General features: G+C 39.7%; 1 protein-coding gene across 1 annotated transcript in view; it reads left to right on the top strand.

Annotated features, from left to right (window-relative positions):
* Nucleotides 1–18,917, top strand: part of LOC109935445 (exocyst complex component 1-like) — a 109,579-nt gene that overhangs the window by 76,040 nt on the left and 14,622 nt on the right. Inside the window, exons 15-20 of the mRNA XM_048605323.1 lie at nucleotides 1,103–1,153; nucleotides 4,623–4,730; nucleotides 6,206–6,288; nucleotides 14,966–15,209; nucleotides 16,994–17,177; nucleotides 18,142–18,341. Coding sequence (XP_048461280.1) covers nucleotides 1,103–1,153; nucleotides 4,623–4,730; nucleotides 6,206–6,288; nucleotides 14,966–15,209; nucleotides 16,994–17,177; nucleotides 18,142–18,341 — 870 coding nt within the window. The remainder of the gene's footprint in view (nucleotides 1–1,102; nucleotides 1,154–4,622; nucleotides 4,731–6,205; nucleotides 6,289–14,965; nucleotides 15,210–16,993; nucleotides 17,178–18,141; nucleotides 18,342–18,917) is intronic.

The raw sequence follows: 18,917 nt of genomic DNA, 5'->3' as shown, positions 1-18,917 counted from the left end.
CAGTTCCCACTATCTGTGACATATATTGCCTCCTTTGGCTTGAAATTTGGCAGGCCTTCCCCAATCAGATAACTAACATTCTCATGGCAGGCCTTCAGGAACAGGAACTAGAGTGGAATATCCCACCTGCTAAGAGTACAGCTCAAAGGGAAGTGCTGAAACAGTAGGAACTGTGGAGATTATATATGCATCTGGAGAGAATAAGCATTCTGTGCTAAAGGAAAAGGGCAAGAGACTGGGACTAGTTGAATTGATCTTACAGAGAGCTGGCACAGGTAGGATTGGCTGAAAGACCTCCTTTAAAGAAAAGGAACATTTTTGGGTAATACTGCAGATCATCTATGCAGAATCCAAGATTGGCCTCCTTTTTGCAGGGTTTACATTGAGCGCTCAATGCCCCCTTTAGAAACATTACCTCCTTTGCATTTCTTGTATTAATGCCTCAGTGCCTCAATGGGAAATCCAGAGACCTCCCACTGATCTGCTTCTGCATTGGTGTACGTCCTCTTGTAGCCACGTTCTCCACAGTTAGCAAAATCTTCAGTATGATGAGCTCTGTAGCTCGCTTTTAAGAGGGACAAGTTGTATTTAAAACATGTAGGGGAGATTCTAACCACACACACTCCTTGGCCCCTTTATTATCACACAGACTATCAGCAGTACTGGTCAAATTCAGTTGATGCATAATTCATTGGTTCAGATTTACTTTTATTTAATGAGGTCCCTTTGATCTGTTGATCAGGATTGGCTGTTTTAGAAAGCCCTAGTAGCTTTATTTCTTTATTAATTTAAATATTTTTGCCCACATTTGTTTTGTATGACTACCAACCTGATCAGCTGTAATTTATAAATATTTTATGATTGCAGCATTTGAGTTAATCCGTTAAAAGTCTGATTAACCAATCACCTGCTAGATTCATATTTCTATACACAGTGACGTCAAGGTTTATTTTCTAATACTCCCTTCATTCATTTTCTGAAAAATTGTGGTAACTAATTGTTTATACCTGCTTTAGCAAAGAATATCTGCATAGCACTAACCTGTAATACACTGACTTTAAATATCATCCTTCTTTTTGTGGCTTCATCTGCGATGTTTAAGGCAAAGGATGAACAGGATAAAGAATGGAGCATTTCTACATTTTGTACACAGGTATGGCTGAATCTCAGTGAACAATCTAAGTTTTACCTTTGTAGTATATTCCTTCAGTGCCTTTTTAAAATGGGTTCACCTTGGAATTAGTAGCATACTTAACCCAAAAATATATCAGGATACAAATAGAGTAGGTAACTTGAACAGTTGTGAGGAACATGGTACTGATGAAAACAGAAATTGCCAAGGGCAAGAGAAGTGACACAATTAATGTACCTAAAATCTGAAAAATCTTAAGAACAGCATCGAAAGCATCTCAATCTTTTGACTCAGCTGAATGTGCATTGCTTAAGCAATGAAAGCCAAAACTAAAAGCAAAATAAATCCAGCATGTTGACTTTAGTCACCAGTTGATTGCCTTTGTCAGTGATTGTGCCAATCTTACGGTACGTATTTGCAACAGCTATCTTTGCAACAAATGACTCAATACCGCAGTTGGCTCTTTAACTTGCTAGGTGAATCAGTACAGTCACAATAGCCTAAATTGTTATGCACCATAACAATTGCATGATTGGCATCAATCTTGTAACTTTCCCTATAAATGCAATATTTGAAAATATGTTTGGTAATATTTTGCCTGGTGTGGCAAATCAGGCTGCGCCTCTTTAACCATTGTCCTTGCAGGTCTTATTTCCTATAACAGTCTATACATATACATCAAACATCAATTTATCAATGCTCCTCTGTAGGCATCTAGCTTAAAATCATTTGCCAGGCCAAAATATGAATTTGTAATATCAAACTTGCTTTCAAAGATAGAGCTGATTGCTCTCATCTGTGGCTACAGGTGTGTTTGGTGTTAGCTACAGATGTGCAGTCGGGCGCAGAGCACATACAAGGTTCCGAGGGATGCTTCACAGAGTGGATGTTGAAAAGATGTTTTCACTAGAGGGGGAGTCTTGAACTAGGGGATATAGTTACAGAATAAGGGGATACTCACTTAAAACCGTGGTACAAAGGAATTTATTCTCCCAAAGGGTAGTGAATGTCTGAAATTTTCTACCACAGAGAACTGAGGAAGCTGGATCGTTGAACATACTTAAAGAGTAGGTAGGTAAATTTCTGAAATATCAGGGAGTTGATGGCCATACTGAGGTGGCACGAAAGAGGAGTTGAGACCTGGGGCAGATGAGCCATGATCTTGTTGAATAGTAGGGCAGGCTTGAGGGGCTGAATGACGTACTACCCCTCCTATTTTTAAAATTATGCTATTTAGCCTGTCACTTTATCTTCCAGCTTATATCCCATCTGTGCTGCTATCTAGTGAGCCATTGATCTGCATTGTAGATTATAAGGAAGAGATGTTAATTGTAATTCTGAAAACAAAGGATGGAATTTAATTCAAGTTATGGGTGCCCTGAGCTCTTTGGAGGAAACCTGCTGTATTAAGTGCCAGCCACTTGCTTCATGGGCAACGGTGGCTTTGTCCAGGAATAAGGAGCCTGGGGAATTGAAAGCTTTGAATAGGTTTTATGAATGGGTTTTTGTTTGTACTATCCAGTATATGTGAGTGAGAGCTGTATAAGGTTCTTAGACTCTTTCATCTAATGGCTCCTGAGGTGGATGGATGGGTGAATGGTGAATACAGAGTGAATGGCTGTGAAAATGACATAGAAATATGAAGGGTCATGCAGTGGAAGGTAAGAGGGGGAATGGTGGAGGTGGAGGGTGGCATGTGATGTCATCAAAGCACCTTAGAGGTAGAAGAAAGCATGGAGCTGCATGGGAGGGAGACATAACATAGCATGATACTACTACGTGGGTTGGTGTGAAGGGTGGAGGGCCTAAAATCTTAAAAGCTACTGAGAAAATTCCCAGAGAAGCAAGTTTGCCTTCTAACCAGCCCAACTTGCTGCTCACCCAATCCTTCTGGGGCCTGCGAACTGATTTAGTCCCAACCCACCACTTTGGAGTGAAAATTTAGTCCAGTGGAGCCCTTTAAACATATACAGGTCTGCTGGGTCAGATAATTTGCTACCTGCCCTCAGTAGCAAACATCCAGCTGATAAGGTCAAATTAAAACTACTACTTTGTTTCTAAGGAAGTTTCTTTCTAGGTTAAAAATGACTGACATTTGTTCTGTTCTAACATGATTTAATTTAACAGATAAAAGAATTGTATCCCTTATGAAGTAGTGGGAGGTCTCGTGGCACAAAGGTAATTGTCCCTGTCTCCGAGCCAGAAGCTCTGGGTTCAGCTCAGTCCCTGATGGCCAATGTAGGTACCTTGATAACACGGCCAATAACTTAAGCATCAACTTATAAAAATTCTTCCAACATATGCCAACATATGAAAAAATGATGTGGAGGTGCCAGTTTTGGACTGGGATGGACAAGGTCAAAAATCACACGACACCAGGTTATCGTCCAACAGGTTTATTTGTAGATACAAGCTTTCAGAGTCTTGCTCCTTCTTCAGGTGCCAGTGAAGAAGCAGTGAGACTCCGAAAGTTTGTGTCTTCAAATAAACCTGTTGGATTGTAACCTGGTGTGTGATTTTTGACAGGGTGAAAAAAGAAAGGTTCGTGGGTTACGATAATGATGCAGAGGAATTCAAGCCCTTCAGTCATCTACAGAATGCAATGGCAAACCACTGCAGTATAGAAACATAGAAGATAGGAGCACGAGGAGGCCATTCAGCCCTTCAAGCCTGCTTTGCCATTCTCCATGATCATGGCTGATCATCCAACTCGAAAGCCTAATCCTGCTTTCTCCCCATAACATTTGATCCCATTCGTCCCAATCTGTTTTGGCATCAACTACTTCTTATGGTAATGAATTCTACAGGCTCACCACTCTTCGGGTGATGAAATGTCTCCTTATCTCTGTCCTAAATCGTCGACCCTGAATCCTCATACTGTGACCCCTAGTTCTGGACACACCCACCATCAGGAACATCCTCCTTGCATCTACCCTGTCCAGTCCTCTTAGAATTTTATAAGGCTCTTTGAGATCCCCCCTCATTCAGCTGAACTGTAGCGAAAACAATCCCCATCTAGTCAATCTCTCCTCATACGTCAGACCCGCCATCTCCGGAATCAGCTTGGTAAACCTTCACTGTACTGCCATACATCTTGGCAAGCATAACCATGGGCAGCCATCATTGTCAATGCTGTCCTGAGACATGGTACCTGAAGATATAACGATGCAGCCATTATGATATTATGAATGAGTAATTTAGGGTCCAGTTCTAATTTCTGCTAGACCAGTCAAGGAATTAAATTTCATAATTGGATAATTTGCATAATAGAAAATTACAATGAAACTGGTGAGATGCTACTTTTAAAATAACTGGTTCACCAGGTTTTTTTTGAAGGAAGCATGATTTTTTTGTGTACCAGAGTATTTGGAAAGCTTTAAGGTCAGTCTTTGTAAACCTATCATTTGTCAACATTTAGTACAATTATTGCAAAAGCATGTTGCTTGATTGAGTTTATGTCATTACTATTTTTTTTTGTCCCTCTCTCAAGATCATAGACCAGGTATTAGCCGAACTGGAACCCATATGTATTGCCGAGGAGGAATTTATCACCAAATTCTTTATGTTGACAGAAGACACATGCAGTGAAGCACCACAGGTTTTGTAGTAATGTTCTAAATTGTCAAATTTTAACAATATATGTCCTTGTTTTTGACTTGATTATTTTAAACCATATAACACTTTTAGGATTTCACATATCCTCAAAAAAAGCTTGAAATCAAATCCTATCACTATTATTTAGATTGCTCAATGAGTAAAATCTGTCATTTTTCAATGTAAGGATTTTATTATGCTTGCAAGATAGCATTCTTCATTCCATTTTCCACTAATCAGTGCTAAATTTTCATCACGTTAGAGGTAACCAGTGTCTTTCTTGGTACTGAAAATTTTGGAGAAAGCAGTTAATTTGAAACAAAAACTGAAAGTGCCTGAGAAACTTAGCAGGTCTGGCAGCATCTGTGGAGAGAAAAGCAGAGTTAACATTTCAAGTCCACTGAGCTTTTGTCAGAACTGAAAGTAGCTGGGAAATTGTGGTATTTATGCTATTGATGAGGGGTTGGGTGTCAGCTAGGGGAGGAGCGAGTGAATGGTTGGAGACAGTGCCCAGAAAGAGAAAAAAAGATGATGAAGGGATTACTGATCGTAAACTGGGAGAGAAGTGAATGCCAAAAGAGTGCTAACAAGAAGTGTAAATTGAGTAACAAACATGGAAGAAGGTGTTCATGTTCTGAAATTGTTAAATTCAACATCAAGCCTTGAAGACTGTACCATACCTAGGCAGAAGGCGAGGTGTTTGTTGTATCTCCAGCTTGTGTTGATCTTTGCTGGAGCATGGCAGTAGGCCTGAGACAGAAACATTGGCATGGGCACATGCTGGTGTGTTAAAGTGGCACCTCCCTTGAAGGCTTCTATTCCATTGTCCCAGTTTCTCCTTCTCCATTGCTTCTGCCCTGATGATGCCTACTTCAGCAGGGGGACCTCTGAAATGTCTAACCTTTTCCTGAAACCAACCATCCCCTGCCACGATGGTCGACTAGGCCCTTAGCCATTTTTGATCCATTTCTCACACTTGTTCCCTCACCCTTTCCCTTCCCCTCCTGCAATGATGATATTGCACTCCTTGTGCTTACTTTCTGCTCTGTCAGCCTCTGCATTCAAAGGATCATGAGTTGCTATTTCCACCATCTCCAGCAAGATGCCAACACCATACACATATTCCATCAGCATGAATATCAGCACTTCTCAGCTGCTTTCAGTTCTGGTGAAGGTTCACTGGACTCAACATTAATTCAGTTTTTCTCTTCACAAATGCTGACAGGCCTACTGATTTTCTTTGGCACTTTCTGTTTCTGTTTCAGATCTCCAGCATCCACTGTATTATTCTACAGTTAATTTAGAAAACAGTGGTATCCAGGTATTGCATTTCTTGATCAATAACTATATGAAAGAGGTTCTGTTTCACACTAATCAGCTCATAAATTCTTTGATAGATTCATCATTGACATTAGCTGAGCCATTCTTGAGTTTCAACCTCAAAACGTTGTATTCATTATATTCAATCTTTTTTTCCAGTTGTTGGGGAGTAAGTGTGATCTCATTCATGTGGTTAACCAGGATTCAATGGAGAGAGTACAAACTTATCGGAGTGCTACAGAGTACGTAACAACTATTGTAATGTAATGTTTGGGCTTATCACTTCCATAATCACATATTGAACTATCGCATTTGCTACCTTTATATGTTTTTTGGCTATTTATTAAGCAGTTAGAGAAGTAAGATCAGAGACACCAACCCGTTAATTGTTCTCTGGATCTTATATATAGAAAGTATATATATTAACCGTGTAATAATTTGTTTACTCTTCTTAATATTTGATATTAATTGTCATGTTTTAAAGCAATGAATGGCAGTTGTCTGCAATTTATTTACTATAGTGTCTCACAGGCCACCTGCACAAAAAAAATGCTTGCCTGATGTCAGTACTCAAAGTTTAGAGTAACTCATATTTGTACATTGAACACAATTTTCATGTCCAAAAATTCTGTGATGTAATCTGCACAAATAAGTTATTGTTTTAATGTCGATGTTTTACCCTTGCCTAATATTTGAAGCAATCATGTTGATACCATCCTTCATCAAGTAGTGTTGATCATGCTGTAAGGTAAGGATAGGCATTATGCCAATCATTCTTCCATCCACATCAGTCCAGCAGATCTGATTCCATGAACTCTGCATGTGAAGAAGAATAGTTCTCACAACCTCTATCCACACCTCCTTTTAAGAATGTCTATTTATTTGTAAGCAAGTTGTTTGTCATCTTGGAACTTGCAAAATGATCCTGGAATAATGAACACTTCTTTAGCATTGGTAGCATCCGGCAAAGCTTAAAATGATCCAGCATAATTTGGCAATGAATGATTAATCCAGTGGCCTGCCATATCTGTTCTAGTCTCTGTCCTTTGATCTTAAGGGAACAAAATTGAAAGCTGCGATGAAATATGGTCAGTGAGAGAATGGGTAATGGCTATATCGGAGAGCATAGTACCAAATCCAGAAATGAGGATGGGCTTGAGCAAGTCAATAGTTGCAGAAATGTCATAATGAATAGATGTCCGAAGGCTAGGCAGTTGAGATTTTGATGCAGAAGCAAGTGAATTATAGAATAATTTATATCAGGAGTGGTGCATAATGAAATAGAGTTGGGAAGGGAAGGGGAAGGTCATTGTTACCCGAAAAGGAGGACTGAAACTTTTTAACCAGATATTCCTTGGATGACAGACAAAAGTCAAGGAACTGACTCAGACTTTAACTAAACAAATCCATCTTCATTTTAATTCCTTAAGTAACAATACTTAATATAAAACATACATTCATTGCCACATTTACTTCTTATTTCATCTAACTTAACGTCAATTTTAAGTCACTTCACTTTACCTTAGCTTTACTTAATCCACATTTAACCCTAACTCTAACTTTAACTCTATGAGTTTGGCTTGAATCAAATACTATCTCGATTTGAGTGAACTGGCTAACTTTGTTCTCCATGCACATCTTGCTTCATGGTTCTTTGTTCTCTCTGAAAGTAACTTCAGGGCACGTGCTTTTCCAATGTGGTCTCAAAGACTTCTTCTCCTCTCTCTGAGAAAAATATTCCCTTGTTCTTTGTTCACTTATCTGAAAATGTGTACCTTTCCTTTGGCACTCAGCCTGATGTGATCAAAGCCTGATCAAATTGTTTGATCCCAGCCAATGGAATTTACTGGTAATCAACTCCAGGTTGTTTACAGCAGGCTGTAAACAGCTCCATATAGGGTAGTAGTGGTCAAGACCACCATTATACTTGTCTTATTTGGTCAACACAGGAAACTACAGATCACAGCTTATGGAACAGATTGGCTGCAGTTTAACTGAGGTCAAAGTTTAAACTAGCTTGACCAAAGTTCCCAGCATGCTTGATTGTAGCTCTTAACCAGTTTCATAACCATTTCTGCTGCTGGTCACCTGACCACATCATCCTTAAACTTACTGTGCATCATTGCTTCAATGTTTGGCCTTGATAGAGATTTGACTGAGGAATTATAACATCTAACTCTGAATGGACCCCCACCGTCTAGCTATACCTCCCATCTTCTGCATAGATGAGATCGTCCTAGCCCCGACTCATGGCTGCTGTGGTGGAGGCAAGTTTGGGTTTCCAGTGCAGAGGCAGGTTTGTGCCTGGTGTAAGACCCTGCAGCATCAACAGCGATTGCATAGGAGAGATGGGCCTGAAGCATACTTGTGGTGGCGGTAGAGTCAAGTTTGGGCCAATGCAGCGCCAGTGGCATCTGTGTTGGTGAGGTCCACTGAGGACTCATAGTGGCGAGGGTATTGGTGGAGGTGAGATGGCACCAAAGAGTTGCAACTTTTGTTCCAGCAGCGGCAACATGGCAAATGGGACCGCCGTGCCTGGCCACCAGACCCACGACTCATGGTGGAACACTCAACAAGAAGGACTATAAAGTTGAGCACTTTCTCTTTTTTTTGTCTTTATATTCTATGTTTTGGTTTTTTTGTGTGTTTTAAGATGGCATCAGAGTATGGTGATACTATACAACACTTTTCACTGTATTTTGTTACAAAATACATATGTCAATAAATAAAGCAACTCAAAGAAATCACTTATCCTGCCAAGGTTATGGAGATCTGGCTGTTATCACACGTAGCCGTCTGAACCGTCCCTCTAACCCTCTAACGTTTTCTCCTCCTTTGAACATCTCATCTTGGTGCACTTCTATTGCCCTTATTTAAAATCATCAGTCTCTATACAATGAGAGGCTAGATGGGCTGGGACCTTTTTCCACTGGAGCTTGGGAGGTTGAGGGATAACCATATAGAGGTTCATAAAATCACGAGGGGCATAGATAAGGTGAATAACCAAGGTCTTTTCCCTAGAGTAGGGGGAGTTCAAAACCAGGGGGTATATTTTTAAGGTGAGAGGAGAAAGGGTTAAAAGGGACCTGAGAGGCAATGTTTTCACACAAAGAGTGGTTCATATGTGAAATAAATTACCATCAGAAGTAGTAGATGCAGATACATTTGCAAGACATTTGGACAGGTACATGAATAGGAATGGTTTAGAGAGATATGGGCCAAAGGTAGGCAAGTGGGACTAGTTTAGTTCGGGGAACCTGTATGTACAAATTGTACAATGTACAAATTAGACCAAAGGGTCAGTTTCTGTGCTGTATGACTCTATAACTCTATAACTCACTGATATACCATTATGCCCTCTGCACAGTGTGACTTCTCGTCCTTAGTGACTTCATCCTCCAGTTCAACCCATCATACTCTTTCTCCTGTTAGTTTACTGTTGCCTTATTCTTCTCCATGTGAACTCCTGAACCCATTTTTGACAACCACCCTCTTGAATTTGCTATCTCTTGCAATCTCACACTTCCCACCCTATCAATCATTACATCATCTCTAATCAATTCCTAATATTACTCTTTACTGACTTCCCCTTTCCTTACCCAACTCTAATTCCTTATGTGCCATCCCTGAAAAAAGTTATTCTATGATTCACTTACAACTGTGCTAGAATCCCAGTTATCTAGCCTTTGGATATCATTCATTATAACATTTCTGCATTGTTACATTTCCTCATCTCTATGTTCAATACTGTATTCTTCACCAAAACCTTTACTCACACTCACACTGATCATCTTCCATTGAAACTTTCATTTCTGCTCCCTTAAGACCAAGGGACGGAGACTAGAATGGATACGGTGGGCCACTGGTTTAACCATTTATTGCCAAATCTTTCTGGACTATATTAAGCTGTATTGGATGCTAACAGAATGAAAAATGTTAACTATTCCAGGATTATCCTAGAATGCAAAGATAATCATTGCTTTTTGTTGTACATTGTTTTATTCACTCATGGGATTGGATGTTGTTAGCAATGCCAGTGTCACTTGCCCATCCGTGATTGTCCCTGAATTGAATGGTTTGCTAGGTGATTTCAGAGGCAGTTAAGAGTCAGCCATATTGCCACAGTTCTGGAGTCACATAAGGACCAGACCAGGTAAGGTTAGAAGATTTCTTTCCTTAAAGGACATTAGTAAATTGGATGGATACTTACAATAATTGACAATGGTTACATGAATGCCATTAGACTAGCTTTCTAATTCCAGATTTTTATTGGGTATGGAGAGGAGACTTGGATGAGCTGTAATTAAAATATATATTGCCAACATCAAATAATTCCAAAGAATTAAGGAACATATACCTGCCATTTGAATTGAAAATAGATCTCAAAGGACATGTTTATGGTGACAAAAGAAGATGTGGCTTTGCTAGCAATGCCTCTCCATTGACTTCACCATTGAACCAATGCTGCAGTTGGGTCAGCAATTTCCCACTGCAGCCTGTAATCAAGTTAAGATTGTAAATCTTCATGTAGTCAGCGGTGCCACTGATCAAAGGACCTAGTCCATTAATATTTTTAGAAATGGAAGATAAGGCATGTCTATAGTTTATTTCCAAACCAACCTGCTGCTACTTGCAAGCTAGGAGGTCTGTTTGGCAATCCTGCTTTGAGAGCCTGCCCAGTCTCTTTAATTGGATGACAGACCTCTGACCAGATGGGTTATAGTGGGTGGGTGGAGTTCCCTTTGAAAATCCCAGTGAGTGGCTGTTTCCATTCAGGTGGGGTTTGGGACCAAGTTACGGATCCAGCGTCCGTTTCTGGAGGGAAGGTCCAGCAGCTGGTCTTCTCTCTCACGTCATATTCTACCAAGCTCAATTTGTTCATGAACCACACTTCCTACTCCTTCAACTTTTATTTCAACCAAGTTACTGATTATCTTTCATTCCTTCTTGTTCCCTGTATTACTTGATATTGTTCAACATACGCTCTTTTCAGGTACCATTCCTTTCTCATTTAAATGTGTCATCGCACTCTTCTCATAAAAACCAACCCTTATCACACCGTACAAGCCACAGTCCCATCTTTGACCTCTTTTTTTTTGTCTCAAAAGATCTGAAATATTTTGTCACCTCCCACTTATGCTCCCATCTTTCCCAGAGCTCCATGTTTGAATTCATTCAATCAGGTTCCTGCCTTGCCACAGACCTGGCTCTGATCAAAGTCACAAATGATATCCCAAGTCCTTGCAACAAAGATAAGCTCATTATCCTTCCCCACAAACTGCAGTCTTTGACAGATGTAACCACACCTTCTTTATTATCATTCAAGTTCAAAATCAGTGATACACTCACCTGGTTTCATTCTTCTTTAACTGTAGCAGGATTTTCACCTGCACCGGATGCTCTTCCTGGTCCTATACCATTATCCCTGGTGTCCCCAAGAATTGATCTATGGCCGCCTGTGTTTCTCATCTACATATTGCCCCATAGCAACATCATCCAAAAATGCAAAATTAAGTGTCACATGTAAGTGGATGACAAGCAGGTCCACCTCACCTGGCTCCTCAACTATTGTAAAACTATCAGACTGCTTAGCTGACATCCAGTTGTAAAAGAGCAGAAATTTTCCCCAATTAAATTTGCAGAAGTCTGAAGCCATTTTCTTTGATTCCCCCTGCTAACTCCATATATTAGCTATCAATTCCATCCCTCATCCTCACAACTACCTGAGACTGTATCATACTGTCTTCAGCCTTGGTTTCAGATTTGTCACTGACATGAATCTCCTACCACCTCTTCAAACAATCACCGTATTTTCACCTTGCTCATATCAGCCAGCTTCATTCATCTATCTCCGCACATTCGCTGCATAAGTAGTAATACATGTCTTCACTGTGTCTAAGTTAACTATTCCAAGCCAGCATCACTCCGGTTCTTTCCTCCATAAACTTCAGATCCATCCAAACTGTTAGCAATGTCCTTACCCTCATGAGGTCCCATTCATTCATCATAGGCTGTAGCACAGAAGGACACCATTTGGCTGATCAAGCTTATGCTGGCTCTGTGCAAGAACAATTTAGCTTGACCAACTAAATTGCCTTATTCTCTTGGTTCTGCATTTTTTTTCTACTTCAGCTGCTTATGTATTGCCTGTTGAAAAGCCATGATTGGCTGTCCCTCCACCAGCCTGTCAAGGCATGTAATCAAGGTTATAGACACTCAATGAATGAAGAGGTTTTTTTCTTATTTTGCCTTCTGCCAACTGAAACAGTTTCTGTCTATTATATCTAGACCTAGTCATAACTTTGAACTCAACTAGAATGGTAGTGCTAAATGCTGATAAACTTAGCTCTCAATTGGTAGCATCCTTATGGTGTTCTTTAATCAGCCATTAGTGTGTCACTCACTGCTCATTGTCCATTTCCCTACAACTCAAAGAGCTGTGTTTGGCCACATGAAGGCAACTGAAATTCAAGTCGTTTGTGATATTCAAGTATGAAATACCATTGAAATTGATCCAGTATATCAATAGACTTATTGTGGTATATATATTCCTCCAGGAGAACCTAATAAAATAATAAAAATAAGCAGCAAGAGGAGATAAATTAGGAGAAAAGTTTTCTGTATGCTATTATATTCAGTCATTGTTTCCCATGCGTGCATTAGACGTAACCTTTCAAAAACGCAGAAATGTTATTTTGCTTCATTCCCTACTAACATCTGCTGTCACAGAAGTTGTTCATCTCATGGAAGTAATTAAAATTGATCAGAAATAGTTTTCAAGATACTTGTCAGAACCTGTGATTCTTCAATGATGGAAGTGCCAAACTCATCACTGAAAAAGTTAAGACACTCACAGGTGTCTTCAGCCAAAAGAGTTCTGAGGAAGGGTCACCGGACCCGAAACATTAACTCTGATTTTTTCTTCACAGATGTTGCCAGACCTGCTGAGCATTTCCAAAAACTTCTGTTTTTGTTCCTGAGAGTGACAGCCTTTGATATCAAGGCCACATTTGACCAAGTGTGGCATCAAGAATGCCTAGCAAGACTGGAATGAACTCCAACTCTGCTGGTTGGAGTCACACCTGGCACATAGGAACATGGTTGTGTTTGTTGGAGGTCAGTTATCTCTGCTCCAGGACATCTCTGCAGGAGTTCTTCAGAGTAATGTCCCAGGCCCAACCATCTTCAGCTGCTTCATCAATGACCATTCCTCCATGATAAGGTCAGAAATGGGGATGTTCGCTGATGGTTGCAAAATGTTTAGCACTATTCTCACCTCCTCAGACACTGAAGCTGTCTATGTTCAAATGAAACAAGATGTGGACAATACCCAAGCATTGGCTAACAAGTGGCAAATAACTTGTGCACCACATAAATGCCAGGCAATGCCCATCTCCAATAAGAGCTAATCTAACTTCCCTGCTTTGACATTCACTGGCTTTATCATCGATGAATCTCCTGCCATCAACACCCTTGAGGTTATCATTGACCAGAAACTCAACTGGACTTGCCACATAAACATAGTGGGTAAAGAGCAGGTCAGAGGCTAGGAAAACTGTGGCAAGTAACTCATCTCTGATTCCGTAAAGCCTGACCCCCTACTCCAAGGCACAAGTCTGAAGTGTGATTGAATACTCCTGACTTGCCTGGATGTGTGTAGCTCCAACAATACTCAAGAAGTTTGACCCCATCCAGGACAAAGCAGCCCACTTGATTAGCACCACATCCACAAGCCTCCATTCCTACCAGCACTGATGCTCCGTGGCAGCAGTGTGCACCATCCACAAGGTGTACTGCAGAAATTTACCAAAGATCCTTAGACAGCACCTTCCAAACCCACATCCACTTACATCTAGAAGGACAAGGGCTGTAGATACATGAGAACACCATAACCTGCAAGTTCCCCTTCAAGCCACTCATCATCCTGAAATGTATCACCATTCCTTTAGGATCGCTGGGTCAAAATTCTGGAATTCCCTCCCTAACAGCATAATGGGTCAACCCACAGTATGTGAACTGCAGTAGTCAAGAAGGCAGCTCACCACCACCTTCTCAAGGGCAACTAAGGATGGGCAATTAATGTTAGCCAGCCAGTGATGTCCACGCCCACATGAATTAAAAAAAAGAAAACCCAGTGTAGAGACCTGAACAAATAATCTTACTGAGGGAGTACTGCATTGTCCAAGATGCTGTCTTTTGAAAGTAACACAAAAATCCCATTATTTCTACTATTCAAGCTGGCCTAATGGCAACCATGTAACCATTGTGAATTGTTGTAAAAAGCCAATCTGTTTTGTTTGCATCCATTACAGAAGGAAATCTGCCATCCTTATTTGGTCTGGCCTACATGTGACTTGAGATCCACAGCAGTGTGTTTCATTCTTAACTGCTCTCTGGACCATTTAGGATGGGCAATAATGCCTAGCCAGTGATGCTGACATCCCATGAAGAAATTCAGAAAAAGAATAACAGAATTCTCCATTCACTGTGGTCAACATTTGTCTCCTATCCAAGACCACCACCAAATCAGATTATCTGGTCTTTTATCCCTATTGTCAATTTTATCTCTGATGTTGAAGAAACACTTTAGTTGCTTCATTTCCTTGTATTACACTTCCAAATACTTCATTGGATTTGAAGCATTTTGGAAAGCCTTGAGTTTGTAAAAGACACTACATAAGTGCAAATTCTTCATGTATTCAGAATAATACAAAGATTTTCATGTTTTGAAACATTACAATTGCTATTGATTTCTGAATTTATGAATATGTAATTCATGGAGCCTGAATACCTAAAGATCATTTTTATATTTTTGGTAAGCTTTCAGTATATTAATTATTTTTATCCTTCACTCTGGTAAATACATTTCCTGATCAAAATATCTATGCTGCAGCTTTTGCTAATTTTGTTTTCTATTAGGCAGGAAGATCCCAGTATAAGCACTAAAAAGAAAATTATGAGTGAAATTTTCAGTACTCTTGAACAAGATCTAAAGGGGTTTGTAAACCTGTGTGACAAGATCAACCCTTCCAACACCCTGCATTTGCTGGTAGTAGTGAGCCAGCGTGCACTGATAACTCAAGATTGTGACCGTTCTTCCTTTCTCAAATCTACACTTGGAAACATTCTGGTGCACATTAAACGCAACTTTGACAAATGCATTGTAAGTCATTAATATTTTGTTCTTTGCTTTTGTGTATACGTATGTATAATGAGTGATCTAAAACTGGTAAATAACTCAAAAAGATGCTATGTATCTGGCTGTTCTGGCACTTTTCCACATTCTACCTATATGTGATACAATACCCCGTGATAATGCTTTAGTTCTGATAAGTGCAGTGAATTCCATTTTTAGTGTGAGGCTAATTCTACAGGAACTGTAACAAGATATGTGTCAGCTGACTAGTTATTTGGAGGTCATGACTTTCAGCCTATTTCCAGGCTAATCTGAAAATACGAACAAGGAGCAAGAGATGGCTACTCTGCCCTTTGAGCCTTCTTAGTCATTTAATAAGACCATGGCTGATCAGATTTTAACCTCAACTCTACATTCCTGCAAGTCCCCGATAATTCTTCATCCCCTTTTAACTTTTGTTGATGGGTTGGAGAGAGGTGCCAGAATGGCAATTGTACCTTGTGGTGCAATGATAATGTCCTTAGCTCTGGGCCAGAAGGTCTGGGTTTAAGTCTTATCTTACGTTGTGATGGAGGTGTGAGTTAACAGATTCAAATAGGTTGATTTAAAAGAAAACATTTTTGTCGGAGGAACAATCTGCCACTGCAAATCTTAAGTCCTTAATCTCTGAATATTTTGATCACTCTATATACTTATGCAAATAAAATTTCAATTGTCAGTGGTCTTTTTTTGTGTTTTGCTAAGGCTGCTGCTTCTGAAGTGTCTGGACAGAAGCAAGTGTTTACTTGGGCATTTCTTGAGACAGTAGACTGCCTCACTAATATTACAGTGAGGCTGTCAAAGTTGGGCCTTCAGTTACCTTTAATGCGACCAAAAACCCAATGCCACAGTTATGCTGCATCACCTTGAAGGTCTCTGCAAAATTGTGTTTCTACAGGAAGCAGTCCAGCATCACTTACAACTTTCGACACGTTAACCTCCCCCAATTTTGCTGTGCTGTGGTATCAAGTGACCGGAATGATATTACCAATATAATGGATCCTGCACTCAATCTCATTTTCAGTGTCTCATCTTAAAGCAATGAAGAAGGCTTGAACTTTCTACCAATTGTAAGGCCTGTTCCAGTGATTCCTCCTCTCACCCAGCCACACGAGGACTAATCTTTGAGATTGCTTTCTTTAAATTACAGTGGCCTGTATCCTCCTCCATGCACTAACTGCCCTCCCACTTTCAGCCGAAATATACACTTGCCCGTCTGCTGAACTTCCAGTTTTCTGCTGTAGCCCCACTGTAACACAGATGTACACTCCTATATGTCCATTCTCCAAAAGAATGGTTTCTCTTTCGACCTTGAAAAGAGGCTTTGCAGTCTCCATCCACCACCACTTTCCTTCTGGCTGAGCTAATTCTCAGTCTGAACTCCATTAACTCTTTCTGTAACTCATCTTGCTGTCTCCATGTCAGAATTAGTCATCATGCTAAGTCTTTGAATCATCTACAGACTTCTCAATTCCCTACCTTTAACTATAAACCCTGAATGCATTCAACCAAGAGAAAGGCATGCACAATTGGACACTGCTGAATGCTACTGCAAATATTCCAGACATGAAAAACATCCACTGACCAGCAGCAGCTGGGATTATTGGTATTAGAAGTAAATATGTTATAGTGGTACAATGTAATGTGTTCTTATCAAGTTTATATTAAGATATGTTCTTAGAAAGCCATCAAACGTAGTCCACTTATGGAAATTTGTGTTTACAACCTTGTAATTTTGCTTTAAAGTTACTATTTTTTACATTTAATTTCAGTCTACTTTGTGCAAGCAAATAGAAGAAGCTAAGGTCCCAAAGAAGACTAAGATTGGTATTCTGCCATTTGTTATTGGATTTGAGGAGTTTGTAACTGTTGCTGAAGCTGTCTTTAAGAATGCTGAGAGAAGAGGTGATCTGGATAAAGCTTACAACAAAGTAATGGCAGCAGTCTTCACCAGTGGTAAGCACACATCTTCCAGGAGTGGCTACCAGGAAAAAATTGAAAAACTTAACTGCTGTATGAATATTGTGTTAAGATGAGACACTGAAAATGAGATTGAGTGCATGATCCATGATGTTGGTACTATCATCCCAATGCACATTTTTAAAAAATTCTTTCACGGGATGTGAGTATCACTGGCCAGGCCAGCGTTTATTGCTCATGACAAGAGGGCAGCTGAGTATCCAACACATTGCTGTGGGTCTGGAGTCACGTGTAGGCCAGATCAGGGAAGGTTTCCTTCCCTTAAGGACATTAGTGAACCAGATGGGTTTTTCCCTGACAGTCATTAATGATTTCAAAATCATCATTAGACTTTCGATTCCAGATATTTATTGAATTCAAGCTTCACCTTTTTGCCATGACAGGATTGGAACCCAGATCCCCAGAACATTACAAGGGTCTCTGGATTAATAACCTGGTGATAATACCACTAGCCATCACCTCATCATTTCAAATGAATGCATTCCTTGATCCTTCAGTTTACCATTAGGGGGACATGTAACTCTCTAGCTCATGTCAGTGATCTATTGCTATGTATTATAAAAGGGCTGTAAATTGTTATAAGCTCTGGTGTGGTCTCACGCATGATATTATGTACACAACCCTTATTATTATGAATGATTTCCAGGCTATTATCATACTATTTTCTTATAAGGGGTGTATCAAAACTATCTTTCTAATGTCAGGCTGGAATAAGGTACAGAATGCTAAATTATTGTGCATAGTCAATAGCATTGCAATGTTGAAAAGTGACATTGAATATCACAATAATTTAAGTATTTGCAATCTTCTTAGAAACCTCCATTTTTGCAATCAACTACAAAAGGATCCTGTTAGCCAAAGTTCAGATGCTTCTGTTGCTTCTGTTTGTGTAACATAGAAATGGATTTCATTTACTGTTTACTTTTGCTTCTATTTCGAGTTGAAAATATTGCCTCAATGAATCTGAAGACTCCACCAGATGTGGTTATGATGGAGAATTTTCATCACATTTCCTGCTTCCTCTCGGAATTGAAAATCCACAGTCTTGAAGAAAGGAAAAAGCAAGCTTCTCAAAAATATTCAGAACATCGTGATCTCTATGTTACTAAATACTTGGGACGGCCTTTGGAGAAACTAAATGTTAGTGCCTTGCTATGGTATATTTGTAAGCAATCTGAAATAATCTGATATTGGCAATTTAACATTACATTGTTAGTCTATTTTAATGAGAAAATATTCAGGTCTATCTCCATGTTACTACTGAGCTAAGTTAAATTGATATCAAACTAAGATAGTGACTTGAATCTTCAAGATAGGTCTTTCAATCGCTCTTTTCAGAAATAGAAAATGCACAATTCTAAGCTACTCAATGTACTTAACTTTGGCCCTCAATGGCAGTTTCAAGATCAAGTTTCATAAAATATATGTGAATTTCAGATGTAAGGATCCCTTTGTTAGAGAAATTACCTGAACATGAGGCCAGGGAGAGTGCTGGATCTTAAAGGGGCATATTTATACAGCTTTTATTGAACAGTTAGATGACGTCGAAGAAGGATGATGTGTTGGGAAAAAGTGTTGGAGCATCTGGTGCAGTTAATTTTTCTTCCTAAATTGTTCATCTTCCAAGAAGAACTTAAGCTGAAAAGGGACCAACTTTGATATGGATAGACACAGGTCCCTAAGAAAATCTGCTTGGAGTGAATGGAAGGAAGTTGC

The sequence above is a fragment of the Rhincodon typus genome, chromosome 14, assembly GCF_021869965.1.
Source record: "Rhincodon typus isolate 14 chromosome 14, sRhiTyp1.1, whole genome shotgun sequence".
Taxonomy (NCBI): Eukaryota; Metazoa; Chordata; class Chondrichthyes; order Orectolobiformes; family Rhincodontidae; genus Rhincodon; species Rhincodon typus.
Note: the sequence above shows the minus strand (reverse complement) of the source record. Positions and strands in the feature narration are given on the sequence as shown.